Source organism: Phyllobates terribilis, unplaced genomic scaffold (assembly GCF_046119375.1).
Source record: "Phyllobates terribilis strain yellow unplaced genomic scaffold, ASM4611937v1 Scaffold_7__3_contigs__length_470593459, whole genome shotgun sequence".
In the NCBI taxonomy this organism is placed as follows: Eukaryota; Metazoa; Chordata; class Amphibia; order Anura; family Dendrobatidae; genus Phyllobates; species Phyllobates terribilis.
Window position 1 is genome coordinate 11,724,215 of NW_027362767.1, and position 23,573 is coordinate 11,747,787.

The 23,573-nt window shown below is 50.1% G+C and overlaps 1 protein-coding gene across 4 annotated transcripts in view; it reads right to left on the minus strand.

Moving 5' to 3' along the window:
- CEP128 (centrosomal protein 128) overlaps window positions 1-23,573 on the minus strand; it is a 331,982-nt gene that overhangs the window by 191,337 nt on the left and 117,072 nt on the right. For all 4 annotated transcript variants that reach the window (XM_073638150.1, XM_073638151.1, XM_073638149.1 and 1 more), the window contains one exon: window positions 17,731-17,923. In XM_073638150.1, coding sequence (XP_073494251.1) covers window positions 17,731-17,923 — 193 coding nt within the window. The remainder of the gene's footprint in view (window positions 1-17,730; window positions 17,924-23,573) is intronic.

Here is a 23,573-nt window from a genome sequence, read left to right on the forward strand (position 1 = left end):
CCAGAATACCAGGAAGACCAGCGCCCGGGGGAGACCAGCGCCCGGGGGAGACCAGAATACCAGGAAGACCAGAATACCGGGGAGACCAGCGTGACCTGCAGCCCAATGGAAACCACCCTCTATAATCATTTATCCGGGAGAGTGCTGCTGTCCATCAGCTGCCAGACACATAATGGCCGCACAGACTGGCTGATAACCACGAGCAGCCATTCCTACCACAGTCTGCTGCTCTATTCCTATACTAGTCTATTGTGCAGTCATAGCTGCTCGCACCTGTTCACACTCGCTTTATTTTGTTCGGATGTGGTCAGTTTTTTGGTGTATGTATTCCTACCAGAGGTCGTTTCCCAAATAATGGCTCAACCAAATGGGCTGATAATCACACGACAAGCCAGAAAGCTGATTGTTCGTCGGGTGAAATGATTCATGAGGTACAGATCACCAGTCTGCGGCTGATTGGCGATACATGTAATGATGTTGATTAAAGGAATGCTGGTAGGCGTCTGTAATGGACCCCTAACCCTGGTGTAAGCATAGTGGGTACTCTGCGTGCAGAGTGGGACCCCACAACCCCCCAAGACCCAAGTCACGGTGAAGTTGAGAGATCTGGCGCTGTGAACTAAATGAGCTCTGCTACATCCGTCACTGAGGGTAACAGGACGGGAACGTTATTGAAGCAGGGACTGATCAGTAATTGCTCAGTAATGGATGAAGCAGCGTGACAACCGAAGGTCAGGCCCAAGCGGGAGATCAGGCCCAAGCGGGAGATGATCAGGCCCAAGCGGGAGATGATCAGGCCCAAGCGGGAGATGATCAGGCCCAAGCGGGAGATGATCAGGCCCAAGCGGAAGATGATCAGGCCCAAGCGGAAGATGATCAGGCCCAAGCGGAAGATGATCAGGCCCAAGCGGAAGATGATCAGGCCCAAGCGGAAGATGATCAGGCCCATCCGGGAGAGCAGGCCCATCCGGGAGAGCAGGCCCATCCGGCAGAGCAGGCCCATCCGGGATGTCTCCATCACTGGCTGTTATTGTCTGCAGCCCTGACATATACAGCGCTGCAGACAATCACTGTGCTCAGAGACTCTGCCTGAGTTGAAGGCACAAGCTGCTGAGCTCACCGATTGGTTGCAGTGCTGTCAACATGATGTCAGCACTGCAGACAATATGGGTGTGTGCACACGACTGGTATGGGCAGCGCTTTGAGCGCAGTCTACTCTATGCTGCGTCCAGAGCGCTGCATGCAGGTGAATCCGCATCTGTTCATTGAACCTTTCACTGCATCCTATACTTTGCACAGATATAATTTCTCTTTCAGAGGCTAGCGTCTCCGCAAGAGAAACTGGCATGCAGCGGTCTGTAAAGACGCGCCACATATCCAATCCGCAGCGATTACGGATTGTGTGCACATACCCTATCTGTCCCCACAGCAGTCACTATAGACACAAGGATGAAAGGGTCAATCCCTCTTCTCCAAATCCATAACCAGCAGTCATAAATAAAGCTTGTGGCAGCGGTGGTACCCCGACCCTCTGAGTCCAGCTAACCCTTGGCTGCTGTAAAGCTTCTCATCCTGAGACACCGCTGCAGATTCCCCTCCAGTGTCCCAGGGACCAGTGAACATAAACCTCCTGTGCGTCTCATTCAGCTCTGAACGCACTCACTGCTATCTGTGACCGGATAAATCACCTCCAGGTTCTGGTCAAGGAGAAGACTGGGATTTTATAAAGGGTCAAGTAAGGTCATGAGCTCAGAAGTCCAAAAAACTAAAAGGGAAAAGAGAAAAAGCAGAACATTACTCCAACAGGAGCCGCTGAGTACACAGCAAGACTCCAGCCGAGCGCCCGACAGTGCGGCGGGGACGTGTAATGCCTGGGAGACCGGGGAACAAGGCGGACGCTCAGTCACATCACTCACAGCCTCTGATCTCCTGCCGATTACACCAGAACCAAGACGTTCCAGGTACTGCTGCAAACATGGACCGCACAGTACTCGGCTGCCGGATGGTGCAAGAAAAATATATATCGCCACCAGCTTTGTTTTTGCAAAAGAAGAGCAATAATAGAGGGTCTGCAGAAAGACTCTGGTCACTGCTCTTGTCCCTACGAGCATGATGAACTTAGCATCCAGAATAAGAAGCCTGTGCCGGACCTCTGACTACTTCTAGCCCCTCCGTCTCAGTGCTGCAGAAGCCGGGGACTCTGTTCAGGTCACACAGCAGCTTCAGAGGCAGAGATCACAGGAGGACACAGGGAACGTCAGGCCACGCATTCAGAGACCTTTTTTCCCCTCTTTGTTTCCTCCCAAGTTTACAAACTCTGAGCACGTCCCGTCCCCGGCTTCCAAACATGGGACACTGCTGGGGGATTTGGTTCACTGAGTAATTTCAGAAACCGCAACTCTCTCCAGGACAGGACGCCATTAACCTCATCCTCGCCAGAACCCCTGGCAATAAGCTCCAGTAGTGCGCAGCGGCCCCTCAAGGCACTCAATGGGTTCAGTGTGACAACCCTCCGAGATTATAGGGATCAGATGTACGTACTATGTTTAATGCAACACAGACATGGCCTGGCACCAAGGTCTACTGGGCCGTGCCCTTCCCAAAACCTAAACACCCCGGCAGCTGTGTCCAAAAACACTCTTCATTACTGCAGTGGAAAACAGAGCAGGAGGGAGAGACCTCCAGAAGGAGAGACCTCCAGAAGGAGAGACCTCCAGAAGAAGAGACCTCCAGAAGGAGAGACATCCAGAGCGCACATTGGTAATGAACCAGCTAGAACGACAAATTGTAGATAGTCATAAGCAGGTTTCACGACGTCCGGGAACGATGACTTCAAATCATTGGATTCTACAAAGTCATAGACAATGGCATATATTAAAAGGCTAGAACCAGAAACCCCAGACCGCAGGAGCGGCAATCCGACACACCGAAAGACAAAGGAGTGAGGTGCCGAGATTTAGACACCAACAGAATGAAAGGCACTGTGTTTAGGTGGGGGTCTTCACCAGGGTCGTGCTGGGCCCCTCTAAAGATCAAAACAGGCCACTCAAAAATAACCAGCAATTGTCTCCTGGGAAATGTCCATCGTGATGTCAGGTGACGGCGAGCCGCAATGTGTGACCGGGAGGCACAAACGGGAATAAATCCCCTGGGGAATTTCACAAATCATCACCCTCGTGTCCAGCCGGTGATGGGAGAAATGTGGTGACGGACCCCCGCAGGGTAACGTCCAGACTTATAGGATTAATGCAGTCAGAAGTGCAGAATTTAAAGGGCACCTTCACCATTTTATTACTTGTAGGACATGGCATTACCTGATGTGACCCCTGCCGTGCATGTTCCCGGACAGCACAAATCTCACAACTGTCCTCAGCACTTAGGGGGTGCTCAGGGCCCGGACCCCCACAATCTGCAGGGTGTTTCACACGCAGTCACACATTAGATATAATATGAGAATGAATTCATTGAGTTTAGAGAGCAGGCGCCGGCTGCCGAGGGCCACGAGTCTCAGTAACAGCCCCCTGGATTGTGCTATACGCCCATGATGAGCGGCAGCAGAGGACAGGGGGCCACATTGATCCCACCCATCCAATAAAAGAAGAGAATGTCACTGTGCCGAGCTGTGGCGATGGCTCCTATTTGCCCGACACGCAGGTCCAAGACTTCTCCCCGGTTAAGACGGTACATTCATCCCAGATGAGCTGGCCTTGTTCTAAAGACTATTGGACCAATGGACGTAGAGCGGAGTCCGCGGCTCTAAGGAATGCAGACTTTTTCCAGCACGGAGCACCGCTTACATCAATCTTATTGCTGTTTTATTAGACATTTGCTTGCTCATCAGTTCCGCGTCAGGAATCAATGTTTCTATTCAGTGACAGTAAGCAGAGGAAGATGTGCTGGGTGGATCTTATGTATATATAAGGCCAGACAAGATATTGCTAAAGGTAAATGTAAAGCCATCATTCCATTAATCTCATCAGTATCTTGGGGGCCTCAAGCCATTGCTCTCACAGCCACTAGGCCCATTGTGTGGATGAGGATAACAGACCCATCGGAGCAGTCACCACAGGGGTCTCACATGCAGTCGCAGGTGATGGGCTTCTGGAATATTCTTCATTCTTTGAGCTAAAAGCAAATGTTATGGGGGAGGGTGTGAACACTTCTGCCCATTCAGAGGGCTCATCTCAGGAGAAGGAGGACAATTAAGGTGGGTGTTTTAGTGAGTTTTGGTGGAGTGATGTCGAGTGGCTAGGATTGATTGCGGAGGTCCTGGAGCCATGGGTGAATGGCCTACGGAGTTTAGGATCGGTTGCCGGCTGAGCTGGACACGTGCTACGGTTGAGGGATCTGTCGTCTGGATTTTATGAACTTTCTTAAGGACTGTAGCTGCTCGATACATGGGCTTCGGTTGTGTTATCTGTCGTCTGGAGGAGCGTGGATTGTGACTACAGATTATACTGGTGGGAGGTACGAAATCAGTGGGCCAACCAAAAGTTGGGAGACAGTGAGTATCGCCGGTACAGAAACAGTGGTACTTCCTGCGCTGGGGAGGGGATCTTGTCGACTGGGGGCAATGTATTTTGGCCATCTACCCGGAGTTGTTGTAAAACCATGGATGTAAGGAATAAAAAATAGTTGCATCGTTAACCTGCCTAGGTGATTACTTACAACCCACAACCTCAGATCTTCACAAGTGATGGCAGAGGTGGGATTACAAATCTCTGGACAGCATACCAGGGAAAGTTACTGAGCGGTGACTTGGCAGACGAGATGGCAGACTCCATCTACAAGAGGCTCAAGAAGGAGGAGCTGAGAGCCCTTTGCTCAGAGAGAACTAGAGTGGTTGCCGGAGGACAACCGGGCGACCCTAATACAACACTTGGGACCGTGAACAACGACAGGAGGAGGGCATCTCCGTGGAGTGACCACAGCCCAGGGCTGTCATCCAGATGGCGGAGGATCGAACGACAGAGTTGAGGCAGATGCTGGACGTGCTTTGAGAGCGGACCACGGAGATAGAGTGGGCGGCGGTGTTAAGCAAATATCTGGGTGTGCATGTAGCAGTACCCCAACCCGCCCCAGCGTAGAGGACAGTGGATAACAGGAGAGAGGGGCCCGCATCTTTAACGTACCGGGATATACCACAGTTCAATGAGGACACCTTGGATATTGATGAACTTCTCCAGTTATTTGAGTACCTCTGTATGCAGCATGAGGCATCAGTCGGTGACTGACCCAGATTTTTGAGCGTTGGCCTGACCGGAAAAGTAAGAGAAGCTTTTAATAACTTGTCTTCTGGGGATCAGAGATGTTACTCTACCTTTTGCAGTGCAGTACTAGAGAGCAGGGCTGTGGAGTCGGTAAGCCAAACCTCCGACTCCTCAATTTCCATAACACAGACTCCGACTCCACGACTCCGACTCCCTCATACACGGCTGATGTGTAAGTGATAAATTTACTGTAGCACAGATTCATCTCAGCTAAAAGTCCAGACCCTTAGATCAGGAATAGGACAGACATTTATAGGACATTTCATAACTTTCCAAAATTTTTATGAAAAAATATTTCCCACAAACTGCATTGAACTACTGGACCCAATTTATTATATATTTTAGGAGTCGGAGTCGGTCTATTTTATACCGACTCCATGACTCAGACTTCACATCCCTGCTAGAGAGGTATGCCGTCACGCCGGAAACCTACAAGAGGAAATTTCGGGAGACTGACCAGCCCGAGGCACACTCGCATCGGGAGTTTGCCAGCACTTTACGGACTGCATGCACTCGGTGGATAGAAGGACTGGGGGATCGGGAAGCAGAACATGTCTCTGAGATATTCATGTTGGAATAATTTATGTCCAAGCTCCCAAGTGACTTAAAAGAATGGATGGCATCAGAGAAGAGGCCCAGGAACTTCAAGACACTAGATCTACCATCACCCTGGTCAGCCAAAATATTGTCCCCCCAGAACACTATTTACCAGGCCGCCAAGGGACACTCTGGGGTTGGACACAATGGATACAAGTTCGGTTGCCATCGGGTAGGCGCGGAGTTTCCTAGGTTAAACCGGGAGTCAGGAGGGGGATAGGGAGGACCCCGAGGCAGGAACAGACACTTATCCCAGTGAACTGAATACAGAGTCCTTGTCTCAGAGCTTTCCCCATGGGGGAGTTATCAGGATCTGAAAGATCATATGAGAGAAGCTGGAGATGTCTACTATGCTGATGTACACCAGGGTGGAATGGGGACGCTGGAGTTTATTTGCAAAGATGACATGAAATATGCTTCGAGGAAACTGAAGGATACAAAGATTCACTCTCACTAAGGTGAAATCTCTTTCATTCGTGTCCGTGCTGAAAAAGTGGGGAGGAGTGTGAGGAGCTGGCCTTGTTCTAAGACTATTGGACCAATGCACGTAGAGCGGCGTCTGTGGCAATAAGAGATGCAGACTTTTTCCAGCGCGGAGCACCAGTTATCTCAATCTTATGGTTGTGTTTTATTAGAGATTTGCTTGCTCGTCAGTTCAGCTTCAGAAATCAAGGTTTCCATTCAGTGACAGTAAGCAGAGGAAGACATGCAGGATGGATCTTATGCATACATAAGGCCAGTCCCAAGATTGGGAATCAATGAAATCAATCATTCCATTGTTCTCCCAGCCATTAGGCCTATTGTGTGGATGGGGATAGTAGACCCAGAGGAGCCATCCTCACAGGTGGTCTTACATGCAGTCCCAGGTTATGGGCTTCTGGAATATTCTTCACTCTTTGAGATAAAAGCAATTGTTAAGGGGGAGGGTGTGAACACTTCTGCCAATCCATGGGGCTGATCCCAGGGAGGGAGGATGAAGCCACATGTTTAGTCAGAGAGTTGGGGGAGTGACGTGGAGGGGTAAAGATCTATGGCTGGGGTCCTGGAGCCCATAGATGGATGGCCTATGGAGTTTGGAGATCGACTGCCAGTTAGTCTGGATAAACGGGCTACAGTTGTGGGATCTGTCGTCTGGATTTGATGAACTTTCTTAAGGACTGTTGCTGCTGGAAACATGGGCATCTATCGTATTATCTGTCGCCTGGAGGAGCGTGGACTGTGACTACAGACTATACTGGCTGGAGATACGAAATCTGTGGGCCAAGCAAAAGTTGAGAGACAATGAGTATCGCCTGGTACGGAGGTAGTGGAACTACCGCCCTGGGGAGGGGATCTTGATGACGGGGGGTAATGTATTTTGGCCATTTTACCTGGACTTGTTATAAAACCTTGGATGTAAGAATAAAAAATAGTTGCATCATTAACCTGCCTAGGTGATTATTACAACACACAACCTCAGATCTTCATGCTGTCCTCACACTTACGCCGTCACATTATCTCGGCCTGGTAGATCTCTTAATATCTTGTGGCCAGGGGATCGGCTGCTGGACCATGCATGTGCGGCCGTGGAGGCCATAGGTCTGAGGACGGCTCTGTCCGGGATCATCCATATTCATTCACTCATCAGAAAATCTCAGGAACTTTCCCACACTCAGTGAGAGCCGCCGGAGACAATGAAGGAACTTCACAATAGAAGTAGGACATTGGGACTCTGACGCTTCAGTCTCCCATCACTTCTGACGTAAGAGGGGACCTGGAATTCATCAGCGAGACACGGCAGCCACATGCTGTCCAATAGGGTCATCACGGGAGTATCTGTATGACGCTCCTCTGTCAGTACTGACCTCAAACTCAGAGAATGGCATTGAGCCTGTGCACACCCCACTGAGCGGTGGTAACAACAAGACCGAGGCATCACAGCAAGGGAGCGAGGGGTGCAAGCACCGGCAGCAGAGAGGGCAGACACTCACACAGAGGAAGAGGCCGAATGCTCTCTCCTCTCTGAGGGGCCCCTACTTCGCCTCTGAAAAATCTGTACTCCCTCTCTAAGAGGCCCCTATTCCCTCTCTGAAGAGCCCCTATTCCCTCTCTGAAGGGTCCCTATTCCCTCTTTGAGGGACCCCTATTCCCTCTCTGAAACCTGCAAGTTGTTGTCCCCATCTCCAGAGCGCCGGACTCACATATACACAATATTGGTGTGAATACTGCCCATGAAGCAGAGGGCTTAGGATGAGCAGTGGGACAAAGAGGAGGTGATCATCGCCAGTCTTCAGTCAAAGGTTCATCAGTAATAAGGCCCCGACGCGGATTAATGAAAGTACCAGAATGAAAGAGCCCAGAAATAATCCCAGTGGCAGGTAGTGGTGGTCTCGCCCCTCCGTGTCATCACCAGCTCTCAGGACTGCGCCCCCTCATTATTCGGCTAATACACTTCTCATTACTCAGACTTCCCAGGGACAATAGGAGTGATGGCGCCACAATGGCGGCATGTCTGACATGTCTTACAGATCTTGTTGTCAGCGCAGACGCCGGCTCTCACAGGCAGAAGCAATCATTGGATACTAAGTGTCCTGTGACGATGGAAGCAACAGCCCGTAATAATGTAAGAGGGGCTGCATCTGTAAGACCACCCCTGGAGAATACCCCATATCATCTGACCTACCCTCATCGCGTGCAGCCTTGTGGCCGGATGGGGCAGGCGACCGCGGATATCAGTCTGAGCACAGAGCACGAAGCGCAACCCACAGAGCACGAAGCGCAACCCACAGAGCGCGAAACGCAACCCACAAAGCACAATGCACAGAGCACAAAGCGCAACGGACAGAGCGCGAAACGCAACCCACAGAGCACAAAGTACAACGCACAGAGCACAACGCACAGAGCACAACGCACAGAGCACAAAGCGCAACCCACAGAGCGCGAAACGCAACCCACAGAGCGCGAAACGCAACCCACAGAGCGCGAAACGCAACCCACAGAGCGCGAAACGCAACCCACAGAGCACGAAGCACAAAGCACAATGCACAGAGCACAGAGCACGAAGCGCAACGGACAGAGCGCGAAACTCAACCCACACAGCACAAAGCGCAACCCACAGGGCATAAACAACAGACCACAAAGCGCAACCCAGAGCACAAAGCGCAACCCACAGAGCACAAAGCGCAACCCAGAGCACAAAGCGCAACCCACAAAGCGCAACCCACAAAGCGCAACCCACAAAGCGCAACCCACAAAGCGCAACCCACAAAGCGCAACCCACAAAGCGCAACCCACAAAGCGCAACCCACAGAGCGCAACCCACAGAGCGCAACCCACAGAGCACAAAGCGCAACCCACAGAGCACAAAGCGCAACCCACAGAGCACAAAGCGCAACCCACAGAGCACAAAGAGCAACCCACAGAGCACAAAGCGCAACCCACAGAGCACAAAGCGCAACCCACAGAGCACAAAGCGCAACCCACAGAGCACAAAGCGCAACCCACAGAGCACGAAGCGCAACCCACAGAGCACAAAGCGCAACCCACAGAGCACAAAGCGCAACCCACAGAGCACAAAGCGCAACCCACAGAGCACGAAGCGCAACCCACAGAGCACAAAGCGCAACCCAGAGCACAAAGCGCAACCCACAGAGCACAAAGCGCAACCCACAGAGCACAAAGCGCAACCCACAGAGCACAAAGCGCAACCCACAGAGCACAAAGCGCAACCCACAGAGCACAAAGCGCAACCCACAGAGCACAAAGCGCAACCCACAGAGCACAAAGCGCAACCCACAGAGCACAAAGCGCAACCCACAGAGCACAAAGCGCAACCCACAGAGCACAAAGCGCAACCCACAGAGCACAATGCTCAACCCACAGAGCACAATGCTCAACCCACAGAGCACGAAGCGCTACCCGCAGAGCACGAAGCACAACGCAGAGCACAACGCACAGAGCACGAAGCGCAACCCACGGAGCACGAAGCGCAACCCACAGAGCACAACGCACAAAGCGCAACCCACAGAGCACGAAGCGCAACCCACAGAGCACGAAGCGCAACCCACAGAGCACAACGCACAAAGCGCAACCCACGGAGCACGAAGCGCAACCCACAGAGCACGAAGCGCAACCCACAGAGCACAACGCACAGAGCACGAAGCGCAACCCACGGAGCACGAAGCGCAACCCACAGAGCACAAAGCGCAACCCACAGAGCACAAAGCGCAACCCACAGAGCACAAAGCGCAACCCACAGAGCACAAAGCGCAACCCACAGAGCACAAAGCGCAACCCACAGAGCACAAAGCGCAACCCACAGAGCACAAAGCGCAACCCACAGAGCACAAAGCGCAACCCACAGAGCACAAAGCGCAACCCACAGAGCACAAAGCGCAACCCACAGAGCACAAAGCGCAACCCACAGAGCACAAAGCGCAACCCACAGAGCACAAAGCGCAACCCACAGAGCACAAAGCGCAACCCACAGAGCACAAAGCGCAACCCACAGAGCACAAAGCGCAACCCACAGAGCACAAAGCGCAACCCACAGAGCACAAAGCGCAACCCACAGAGCACAAAGCGCAACCTACAGAGCACGAAGCGCAACGCTCGGAGCACGAAGCGCAACGCACGGAGCACAACCCACAGAGCACAATGCTCAACCCACAGAGCACAATGCTCAACCCACAGAGCACAATGCTCAACCCACAGAGCACAATGCTCAACCCACAGAGCACAATGCTCAACCCACAGAGCACAATGCTCAACCCACAGAGCACGAAGCGCAACCCACAGAGCACAAAGCGCAACCCACAGAGCACAAAGTGCAACCCACAGAGCACAAAGCGCAACCCACAGAGCACAAAGCGCAACCCACGGAGCACAAAGCGCAACGCACGGAGCACAACCCACAGAGCACAAAGCGCAACCCACAGAGCACAAAGCGCAACCCACAGAGCACAATGCTCAACCCACAGAGCACAAAGAGCAAGGCACAGAGCACGAAGCGCAACCCACAGAGCACAAAGCGCAACCCACAGAGCACAATGCTCAACCCACAGAGCACAATGCGCAACCCACAGAGCACAATGCGCAACCCACAGAGCACAATGCGCAACCCACAGAGCACAATGCGCAACCCACAGAGCATAATGCTCAACCCACAGAGCACAAAGCGCAACCCACAGAGCACAAAGCGCAACCCACAGAGCACAAAGCGCAACCCACAGAGCACAAAGCACAGAGCACAAAGCGCAACCCACAGAGCACAATGCTCAACCCACAGAGCACAATGCTCAACCCACAGAGCACAATGCTCAACCCACAGAGCACAATGCTCAACCCACAGAGCACAATGCTCAACCCACAGAGCACAATGCTCAACCCACAGAGCACGAAGCGCAACCCACAGAGCACAATGCTCAACCCACAGAGCAGGAAGCGCAACCCACAGAGCACAACGCACAGAGCACGAAGCGCAACCCACAGAGCACAAAGCGCAACCCACAGAGCACAAAGCGCAACCCACAGAGCACAACGCACAGAGCACGAAGCGCAACCCACAGAGCACAAAGCGCGACCCACAGAGCACGAAGCGCAACCCACAGAGCACAACGCACAAAGCGCAACCCACGGAGCACGAAGCGCAACCCACAGAGCACGAAGCGCAACCCACAGAGCACAACGCACAGAGCACGAAGCGCAACCCACGGAGCACGAAGCGCAACCCACAGAGCACAAAGCGCAACCCACAGAGCACAAAGCGCAACCCACAGAGCACAAAGCGCAACCCACAGAGCACAAAGCGCAACCCACAGAGCACAAAGCGCAACCCACAGAGCACAAAGCGCAACCCACAGAGCACAAAGCGCAACCCACAGAGCACAAAGCGCAACCCACAGAGCACAAAGCGCAACCCACAGAGCACAAAGCGCAACCCACAGAGCACAAAGCGCAACCCACAGAGCACAAAGCGCAACCCACAGAGCACAAAGCGCAACCCACAGAGCACAAAGCGCAACCCACAGAGCACAAAGCGCAACCCACAGAGCACAAAGCGCAACCCACAGAGCACAAAGCGCAACCCACAGAGCACAAAGCGCAACCCACAGAGCACAAAGCGCAACCTACAGAGCACGAAGCGCAACGCTCGGAGCACGAAGCGCAACGCACGGAGCACAACCCACAGAGCACAATGCTCAACCCACAGAGCACAATGCTCAACCCACAGAGCACAATGCTCAACCCACAGAGCACAATGCTCAACCCACAGAGCACAATGCTCAACCCACAGAGCACAATGCTCAACCCACAGAGCACGAAGCGCAACCCACAGAGCACAAAGCGCAACCCACAGAGCACAAAGTGCAACCCACAGAGCACAAAGCGCAACCCACAGAGCACAAAGCGCAACCCACGGAGCACAAAGCGCAACGCACGGAGCACAACCCACAGAGCACAAAGCGCAACCCACAGAGCACAAAGCGCAACCCACAGAGCACAATGCTCAACCCACAGAGCACAAAGAGCAAGGCACAGAGCACGAAGCGCAACCCACAGAGCACAAAGCGCAACCCACAGAGCACAATGCTCAACCCACAGAGCACAATGCGCAACCCACAGAGCACAATGCGCAACCCACAGAGCACAATGCGCAACCCACAGAGCATAATGCTCAACCCACAGAGCACAAAGCGCAACCCACAGAGCACAAAGCGCAACCCACAGAGCACAAAGCGCAACCCACAGAGCACAAAGCACAGAGCACAAAGCGCAACCCACAGAGCACAATGCTCAACCCACAGAGCACAATGCTCAACCCACAGAGCACAATGCTCAACCCACAGAGCACAATGCTCAACCCACAGAGCACAATGCTCAACCCACAGAGCACAATGCTCAACCCACAGAGCACGAAGCGCAACCCACAGAGCACAATGCTCAACCCACAGAGCAGGAAGCGCAACCCACAGAGCACAACGCACAGAGCACGAAGCGCAACCCACAGAGCACAAAGCGCAACCCACAGAGCACAAAGCGCAACCCACAGAGCACAACGCACAGAGCACGAAGCGCAACCCACAGAGCACAAAGCGCGACCCACAGAGCACAAAGCGCAACCCACAGAGCACAAAGCGCAACCCACAGAGCACAAAGCGCAACCCACAGAGCACAAAGCGCAACCCACAGAGCACAAAGCGCAACCCACAGAGCACAAAGCGCAACCCACAGAGCACAAAGCGCAACCCACAGAGCACAAAGCGCAACCCACAGAGCACAAAGCGCAACCCACAGAGCACAAAGCGCAACCCACAGAGCACAAAGCGCAACCCACAGAGCACAAAGCGCAACCCACAGAGCACAAAGCGCAACCCACAGAGCACGAAACACAACGCACAAGCGCAACGCACAGAGCGCAACGCAGAGCGCAACGCAGAGCGCAACGCAGAGCGCAACGCAGAGCACAACGTACAGAGCGCAACGCACAGAGCACGAAGCGCAACCCACAGAGCGCAACCCACAGTTCACAGACGATCTGCAGGTCCCTTGACCTGAACTCCACATCGTCATAGGCATTAATGATACAATGAGTTCAGAATGTGAGACACATGGACAGAACCTGCCGGACTGAGATCTGCAGACGCCTGCAGGAGCCCTAAAGGACACAACAGAGAATAAGATACTGTGAGTGCCGCCTATCCATCACCAGAGATCAGCGGTGACATCACTGAGAATGCCACCTATCCATCACTAGAGATCAGAGGTGACATCACTGAGAATGCCTCCTATCCATCACCAGAGATCAGCTGTGACATCACTGAGAATGCCGCCTATCCATCACCAGAGATCAGCGGTGACATCACTGAGAATGCCTCCTATCCATCACCAGAGATCAGCTGTGACATCACTGAGAATGCCGCCTATCCATCACCAGAGATCAGAGGTGACATCACTGAGAATGCCGCCTATCCATCACCAGAGATCAGAGGTGACATCACTGAGAATGCCGCCTATCCATCACCAGAGATCAGAGGTGACATCACTGAGAATGCCTCCTATCCATCACCAGAGATCAGAGGTGACATCACTGAGAATGCCGCCTATCCATCACTAGAGATCAGCGGTGACATCACTGAGAATGCCGCCTATCCATCACTAGAGATCAGCGGTGACATCACTGAGAATGCCTCCTATCCATCACCAGAGATCAGAGGTGACATCACTGAGAATGCCACCTATCCATCACCAGAGATCAGCGGTGACATCACTGAGAATGCCTCCTATCCATCACCAGAGATCAGCGGTGACATCACTGAGAATGCCGCCTATCCATCACCAGAGATCAGCGGTGACATCACTGAGAATGCCGCCTATCCATCACTAGAGATCAGAGGTGACATCACTGAGAATGCCACCTATCCATCACTAGAGATCAGAGGTGACATCACTGAGAATGCCTCCTATCCATCACCAGAGATCAGCGGTGACATCACTGAGAATGCCGCCTATCCATCACCAGAGATCAGCTGTGACATCACTGAGAATGCCGCCTATCCATCACCAGAGATCAGCTGTGACATCACTGAGAATGCCGCCTATCCATCACCAGAGATCAGCGGTGACATCACTGAGAATGCCGCCTATCCATCACCAGAGATCAGCGGTGACATCACTGAGAATGCCTCCTATCCATCACTAGAGATCAGCGGTGACATCACTGAGAATGCCGCCTATCCATCACCAGAGATCAGCGGTGACATCACTGAGAATGCCTCCTATCCATCACCAGAGATCAGCTGTGACATCACTGAGAATGCCGCCTATCCATCACCAGAGATCAGCTGTGACATCACTGAGAATGCCGCCTATCCATCACCAGAGATCAGCGGTGACATCACTGAGAATGCCGCCTATCCATCACCAGAGATCAGCGGTGACATCACTGAGAATGCCTCCTATCCATCACTAGAGATCAGCGGTGACATCACTGAGAATGCCGCCTATCCATCACCAGAGATCAGCGGTGACATCACTGAGAATGCCGCCTATCCATCACCAGAGATCAGCGGTGACATCACTGAGAATGCCGCCTATCCATCACCAGAGATCAGCGGTGACATCACTGAGAATGCCGCTTATCCATCACCAGAGATCAGCGGTGACATCACTGAGAATGCCGCCTATCCATCACCAGAGATCAGCGGTGACATCACTGAGAATGCCGCCTATCCATCACTAGAGATCAGCGGTGACATCACTGAGAATGCCGTCTATCCATCACCAGAGATCAGCGGTGACATCACTGAGAATGCCGTCTATCCATCACCAGAGATCAGCGGTGACATCACTGAGAATGCCGCCTATCCATCACCAGAGATCAGCGGTGACATCACTGAGAACGCCGCCTATCCATCACTAGAGATCAGCAGTGACATCACTGAGAACGCCGCCTATCCATCACTAGAGATCAGCGGTGACATCACTGAGAACGCCGCCTATCCATCACTAGAGATCAGCAGTGACATCACTGAGAATGCCGCCTATCCATCACCAGAGATCAGCGGTGACATCACTGAGAATGCCGCCTATCCATCACCAGAGATCAGCGGTGACATCACTGAGAATGCCGCTATCCATCACCAGAGATCAGCTGTGACATCACTGAGAATGCCGCCTATCCATCACCAGAGATCAGCGGTGACATCACTGAGAATGCCGCCTATCCATCACCAGAGATCAGCCGTGACATCACTGAGAATGCCGCCTATCCATCACCAGAGATCAGCGGTGACATCACTGAGAAAGCCGCTATCCATCACCAGAGATCAGCGGTGACATCACTGAGAATGCCGCCTATCCATCACCAGAGATCAGCGGTGACATCACTGAGAATGCCGCCTATCCATCACCAGAGATCAGCGGTGACATCACTGAGAATGCCGCCTATCCATCACCAGAGATCAGCGGTGACATCACTGAGAATGCCGCCTATCCATCACCAGAGATCAGCGGTGACATCACTGAGAAAGCCGCTATCCATCACCAGAGATCAGCGGTGACATCACTGAGAATGCTGCCTATCCATCTCCAGAGATCAGCGGTGACATCACTGAGAATGCCCCTATCCATCACCAGAGATCAGCGGTGACATCACTATGAATGCCGCCTATCCATCACCAGAGATCAGCGGTGACATCACTGAGAATGCCGCCTATCCATCACCAGAGATCAGCGGTGACATCACTGAGAATGCCGCCTATCCATCACCAGAGATCAGCGGTGACATCACTGAGAATGCCCCTATCCATCACCAGAGATCAGCAGTGACATCACTGAGAACGCCGCCTATCCATCACTAGAGATCAGCAGTGACATCACTGAGAACGCCGCCTATCCATCACTAGAGATCAGCGGTGACATCACTGAGAACGCCGCCTATCCATCACTAGAGATCAGCGGTGACATCACTGAGAATGCCGCCTATCCATCACCAGAGATCAGCGGTGACATCACTGAGAATGCCGCCTATCCATCACCAGAGATCAGCGGTGACATCACTGAGAATGCCGCTATCCATCACCAGAGATCAGCTGTGACATCACTGAGAATGCCGCCTATCCATCACCAGAGATCAGCGGTGACATCACTGAGAATGCCGCCTATCCATCACCAGAGATCAGCCGTGACATCACTGAGAATGCCGCCTATCCATCACCAGAGATCAGCGGTGACATCACTGAGAAAGCCGCTATCCATCACCAGAGATCAGCGGTGACATCACTGAGAATGCCGCCTATCCATCACCAGAGATCAGCGGTGACATCACTGAGAATGCCGCCTATCCATCACCAGAGATCAGCGGTGACATCACTGAGAATGCCGCCTATCCATCACCAGAGATCAGCAGTGACATCACTGAGAATGCCGCCTATCCATCACCAGAGATCAGCGGTGACATCACTGAGAAAGCCGCTATCCATCACCAGAGATCAGCGGTGACATCACTGAGAATGCTGCCTATCCATCTCCAGAGATCAGCGGTGACATCACTGAGAATGCCCCTATCCATCACCAGAGATCAGCGGTGACATCACTATGAATGCCGCCTATCCATCACCAGAGATCAGCGGTGACATCACTGAGAATGCCGCCTATCCATCACCAGAGATCAGCGGTGACATCACTGAGAATGCCGCCTATCCATCACCAGAGATCAGCGGTGACATCACTGAGAATGCCCCTATCCATCACCAGAGATCAGCAGTGACATCACTGAGAATGCCACCTATCCATCACCAGAGATCAGCTGTGACATCACTGAGAATGCCCCTATCCATCACCAGAGATCAGCGGTGACATCACTGAGAATGCCGCCTATCCATCACCAGAGATCAGCGGTGACATCACTGAGAATGCCGCCTATCCATCACCAGAGATCAGCGGTGACATCACCATGGACGGTTGCATTGACGTTGCAGGTATTTTCCACACCCTTTCTCTGTCTCCAGCTCCCTCAGACTTTCTTCAATTCTTTTGCCAATAAGTTATTTAAAAAATATTTACAATTTTCTCAAACTCCGCACATTAAATACAAGACAAAGAGAAGAAATGAGCAAAAGGAACATTCTATTTGTGCTCGCTGAGAAATGTTTGGAGGTTGGAGTACATCAGCAGCCACATTTTCACATACATCACACACCGGAAAATCTGCTGATGCAGAACATCTTTTCTCCAGCACGCAGAGCCAAAAGTGAAACAGAAGATTGCGAGTTTCCAGGCCAAGCACCTCGCATGACCCCAAGCAATGTGACAGGAGTGGAGGGCAGAGATTCTACATGTGCGTTGTATGAAGTACCACCAGCAGCCTGAACACCCCCTCTACCTTTCTTGTCCCTGTGAGCCTCCTCCAGCTGTTGCTCCATCTTGCTCATCTGCTGACGCTGCTCCTCCTTCTCAGCTTCTTTCCTCACTTTGTGTTCCTTCAGCTGCTGCCGACACTGCTGGAGCTGACTGCGGAGCTGCCGCGCTTTCCCTTCCCGCTCCTTCATCTCTTCACAAAGCCAATGAAGTTTTGTCTAAAGGAAAACAGACACATAAGATGAATCCCTAGATGTCGTTACTTCATATGACAACCACGGTATTATCATCCAGAGCGGCACTCGCTGGTGCAGTCCCTGTGTACATACATTACATTACTGATCCTGAGTTACATCCTGTATTATACTCCAGAGCTGCACTCACTATTCTGCTGGTGCAGTCACTGTGTACATACATTACATTACTGATCCTGAGTTACATCCTGTATTATACTCCAGAGCTGCACTCACTATTCTGCTGGTGGAGTCACTGTGTACATACATTACATTACTGATCCTGAGTTACATCCTGTATTATACTCCAGAGCTGCACTCGCTATTCTGCTGGTGCAGTCACTGTGTACATACATTACATTACTGATCCTGAGTTACTTCCTGTATTATACTCCAGAGCTGCACTCACTATTCTGCTGGTGCAGTCACTGTGTACATACATTACATTACTGATCCTGCGTTACCTCCTGTATTATACTCCAGAGCTGCACTCACTATTCTGCTGGTGCAGTCATTGTGTACATACATTACATTACTGATCCTGAGTTACATCCTGAATTATAATCCAGAGCTGCACTCACTATTCTGCTGGTGGAGTCACTGTGTACATACATTACATTACTGATCCGGAGTTACATCCTGTATTATACTCCAGAGCTGCACTCACTATTCTGCTGGTGCAGTCACTGTGTACATACATTACATTACTGATCCTGAGTTACATCCTGTATTATACTCCAGAGCTGCACTCACTATTCTGCTGGTGCAGTCACTGTGTACATACATTACTGATCCTGAGTTACAACCTGTATTATACTCCAGAGCTGCACTCACTATTCTGCTGGTGCAGTCACTGTGTACATACATTACATTACTGATCCGGAGTTACAGCCTGTATTATACTCCAGAGCTGCACTCACTATTCTGCTGGTGCAGTCACTGTGTACATACATTACATTACTGATCCTGAGTTACAGCCTGTATTATACTCCAGAGCTGCACTCACTATTCTGCTGGTGCAGTCACTATGTACATACATTACATTACTGATCCTGAGTTACAGCCTGTATTATACTCCAGAGCTGCACTCACTATTCTGCTGGTGCAGTCACTATGTACATACATTACATTACTGATCCTGAGTTATCTCCTGTATTATACTCCAGAGCTGCACTCACTATTCTGCTGGTGCAGTCACTATGTGCATACATTACATTACTGATCACGAGTTATCTCCTGTATTATGCTCCAGAGCTGCACTCACTATTCTGCTGGTGCAGTCACTATGTACATACATTACATTACTGATCCTGAGTTACCTCCTGTATTATACTCCAGAGCTGCACTCACTATTCTGCTGGTGCAGTCACTGTGTACAATACATTACATTACTTATCCTGAGTTACCTCCTGTATTATACTCCAGAGCTGCACTCACTATTCTGCTGGTGCAGTCACTGTGTACGTACATTACATTACTGATCCTGAGTTACATCCTGTATTATACTCCAGAGCTGCACTCACTATTCTGCTGGTGCAGTCACTGTGTACAATACATTACATTACTTATCCTGAGTTACCTCCTGTATTATACTCCAGAGCTGCACTCACTATTCTGCTGGTGCAGTCACTGTGTACATACATTACATTACTGATCCTGAGTTACCTCCTGCATTATACTCCAGAGCTGCACTCACTATTCTGCTGGTGCAGTCACTGTGTATATACATTACATTACTGATCCTGAGTTATATCCTGTATTATACTCCAGAGCTGCTCTCACTATTCTGCTGGTGCAGTCACTGTGTACATACATTACATTACTGATCCTGAGTTACCTCCTGTATTATACTCCAGAGCTGCACTCACTATTCTGCTGGTGCAGTCACTGTGTACATACATTACATTACTGATCCTGAGTTACCTCCTGTATTATACTCCAGAGCTGCACTCACTATTCTGCTGGTGCAGTCACTGTGTACATACATTACATTACTGATCCTGAGTTACCTCCTGTATTATACTCCAGAGCTGCACTCACTATTCTGCTGGTGCAGTCACTGTGTACATACATTACATTACTGATCCTGAGTTACATCCTGTATTATGCTCCAGAGCTGCACTCACTATTCTGCTGGTGCAGTCACTGTGTACATACATTACTGATCCTGAGTTACCTCCTGTATTATACTCCAGAGCTGCACTCACTATTCTGCTGGTGCAGTCACTGTGTACATACATTACATTACTGACCCTGAGTTACATCCTGTATATACCCCAGAGCTGCACTCACTATTCTGCTGCTGCAGTCACTGTGTACATACATTACATTACTGATCCTGAGATACATCCTGTATTATACTACAGAGCTGCACTCACTATTCTGCTGGTGCAGTCACTGTGTACATACATTACATTACTGATCCTGAGTTACCTCCTGTATTATACTCCAGAGCTGCACCCACTATTCTGCTGGTGCAGTCACTGTGTACATACATTACATTACTGATCCTGAGTTACATCCTGTATTATACCCCAGAGCTGCACTCACTATTCTGCTGGTGCAGTCACTGTGTACATACATTACATTACTGATCCTGAGTTACATACTGTATTATACTCCAGAGCTGCACTCACTATTCTGCTGGTGCAGTCACTGTGTACATACATTACATTACTGATCCGGAGTTACCTCCTGTATTAGACTCCAGAGCTGCACTCACTATTCTGCTGGTGCAGTCACTGTGTACGTACATTACATTACTGATCCTGAGTTACATCCTGTATTATACTCCAGAGCTGCACTCACTATTCTGCTGGTGCAGTCACTGTGTACATACATTACATTACTGATCCTGAGTTACATCCTGTATTATACTCCAGAGCTGCACTCACTATTCTGCTGGTGCAGTCACTGTGTACATACATTACATTACTGATCCTGAGTTACATCCTGTATTATACTCCAGAGCTGCACTCACTATTCTGCTGGTGCAGTCACTGTGTACACACATTACATTACTGATCCTGAGTTACATCCTGTATTATACTCCAGAGCTGCTCTCACTATTCTGCTGGTGCAGTCACTGTGTACATATATTACATTACTGATCCGGAGTTATATCCTGTATTATACTCCAGAGCTGCACTCACTATTCTGCTGGTGCAGTCATTGTATACATACATTACATTACTGATCCTGAGTTACATCCTGTATTATACTCCAGAGCTGCACTCAATATTCTGCTGGTGCAGTCACTGTGTACATACATTACATTACTGATCCGGAGTTACCTCCTGTATTATACTCCAGAGCTGCACTCACTATTCTGCTGGTGCAGTCACTGTGTACATACATTACATTACTGATCCTGAGTTACATCCTGTATTATACTCCAGAGCTGCACTCACTATTCTGCTGGTGCAGTCACTGTGTCCATACATTACATTACTGATCCTGAGTTACATCCTGTATTATACTCCAGAGCTGCACTCACTATTCTGCTGGTGCAGTCACTGTGTACATACATTACATTACTGATCCTGAGTTACATCCTGTATTATACTCCAGAGCTGCACTCACTATTCTGCTGGTAGAGTCACTGTGTACATACATTACATTACTGATCCTGAGTTACATCCTGTATTATACTCCAGAGCTGCACTCACTATTCTGCTGGTGCAGTCACTGTGTACATACATTACATTACTGATCCTGAGTTACATCCTGTATTATACTCCAGAGCTGCACTCACTATTCTGCTGGTGCAGTCACTGTGTATATACATTACATTACTGATCCTGAGTTACATCCTCTATTATACTCCAGAGCTGCACTCCCTATTCTGCTGGTGCAGTCACTGTGTACATACATTACATTACTGATCCTGAGTTATATCCTGTATTATACCCCAGAGCTGCACTCACTATTCTGCTGGTGCAGTCACTGTGTACATACATTACATTACTGATCCTGAGTTACCTCCTGTATTATACTCCAGAGCTGCACTCACTATTCTGCTGGTGCAGTCACTGTGTACATACATTACATTACTGATCCTGAGTTACATCCTGTATTATACTCCAGAGCTGCACTCACTATTCTGCTGGTGCAGTCACTGTGTACATACATTACATTACTGATCCTGAGTTATATCCTGTATTATACTCCAGAGCAGCACTCACTATTCTGCTGGTGCAGTCACTGGGTACATACATTACATTACTGATCCTGAGTTACATCCTGTATTATACTCCAGAGCTGCACTCACTATTCTGCTGGTGCAGTCACTGTGTATATACATTACATTACTGATCCTGAGTTACATCCTCTATTATACTCCAGAGCTGCACTCCCTATTCTGCTGGTGCAGTCACTGTGTACATACATTACATTACTGATCCTGAGTTATATCCTGTATTATACCCCAGAGCTGCACTCACTATTCTGCTGGTGCAGTCACGGTGTACATACATTACATTACTGATCCTGAGTTACTTCCTGTATTATACTCCAGAGCTGCACTCACTATACTGCTGGTGCAGTCACTGTGTACATACATTACATTACTGATCCTGAGTTACTTCCTGTATTATACTCCACAGCTGCACTCACTATTCTGCTGGTGCAGTCACTGTGTACATACATTACATTACTGATCCTGAGTTACTTCCTGTATTATACTCCAGAGCTGCACTCACTATTCTGCAGGTGCAGTCACTGTGTACATACATTACATTACTGATCCTGAGTTACATCCTGTATTATACCCCAGAGCTGCACTCACTATTCTGCTGGTGCAGTCACTGTGTACATACATTACATTACTGATCCTGAGTTACCTCCTGTATTATACTCCAGAGCTGCACTCACTATTCTGCTGGTGCAGTCACTGTGTACGTACATTACATTACTGATCCTGAGTTACATCCTGTATTATACTCCAGAGCTGCACTCACTATTCTGCTGGTGCAGTCACTGTGTACAATACATTACATTACTTATCCTGAGTTACCTCCTGTATTATACTCCAGAGCTGCACTCACTATTCTACTGGTGCAGTCACTGTGTACATACATTACATTACTGACCCTGAGTTACATCCTGTATATACCCCAGAGCTGCACTCACTATTCTGCTGCTGCAGTCACTGTGTACATACATTACATTACTGATCCTGAGTTACATCCTGTATTATACTACAGAGCTGCACTCACTATTCTGCTGGTGCAGTCACTGTGTACATACATTACATTACTGATCCTGAGTTACCTCCTGTATTATACTCCAGAGCTGCACTCACTATTCTGCTGGTAGAGTCACTGTGTACATACATTACATTACTGATCCTGAGTTACATCCTGTATTATACTCCAGAGCTGCACTCACTATTCTGCTGGTGCAGTCACTGTGTACATACATTACACTACTGATCCTGAGTCACATTCTGTATTATACTCCAGAGCTGCACCCACTATTCTGCTGGTGCAGTCACTGTGTACATACATTACATTACTGATCATGAGTTACATCCTGTATTATACCCCAGAGCTGCACTCACTATTCTGCTGGTACAGTCACTGGGTACATACATTACATTACTGATCCTGAGTTACATCCTGTATTATACTCCAGA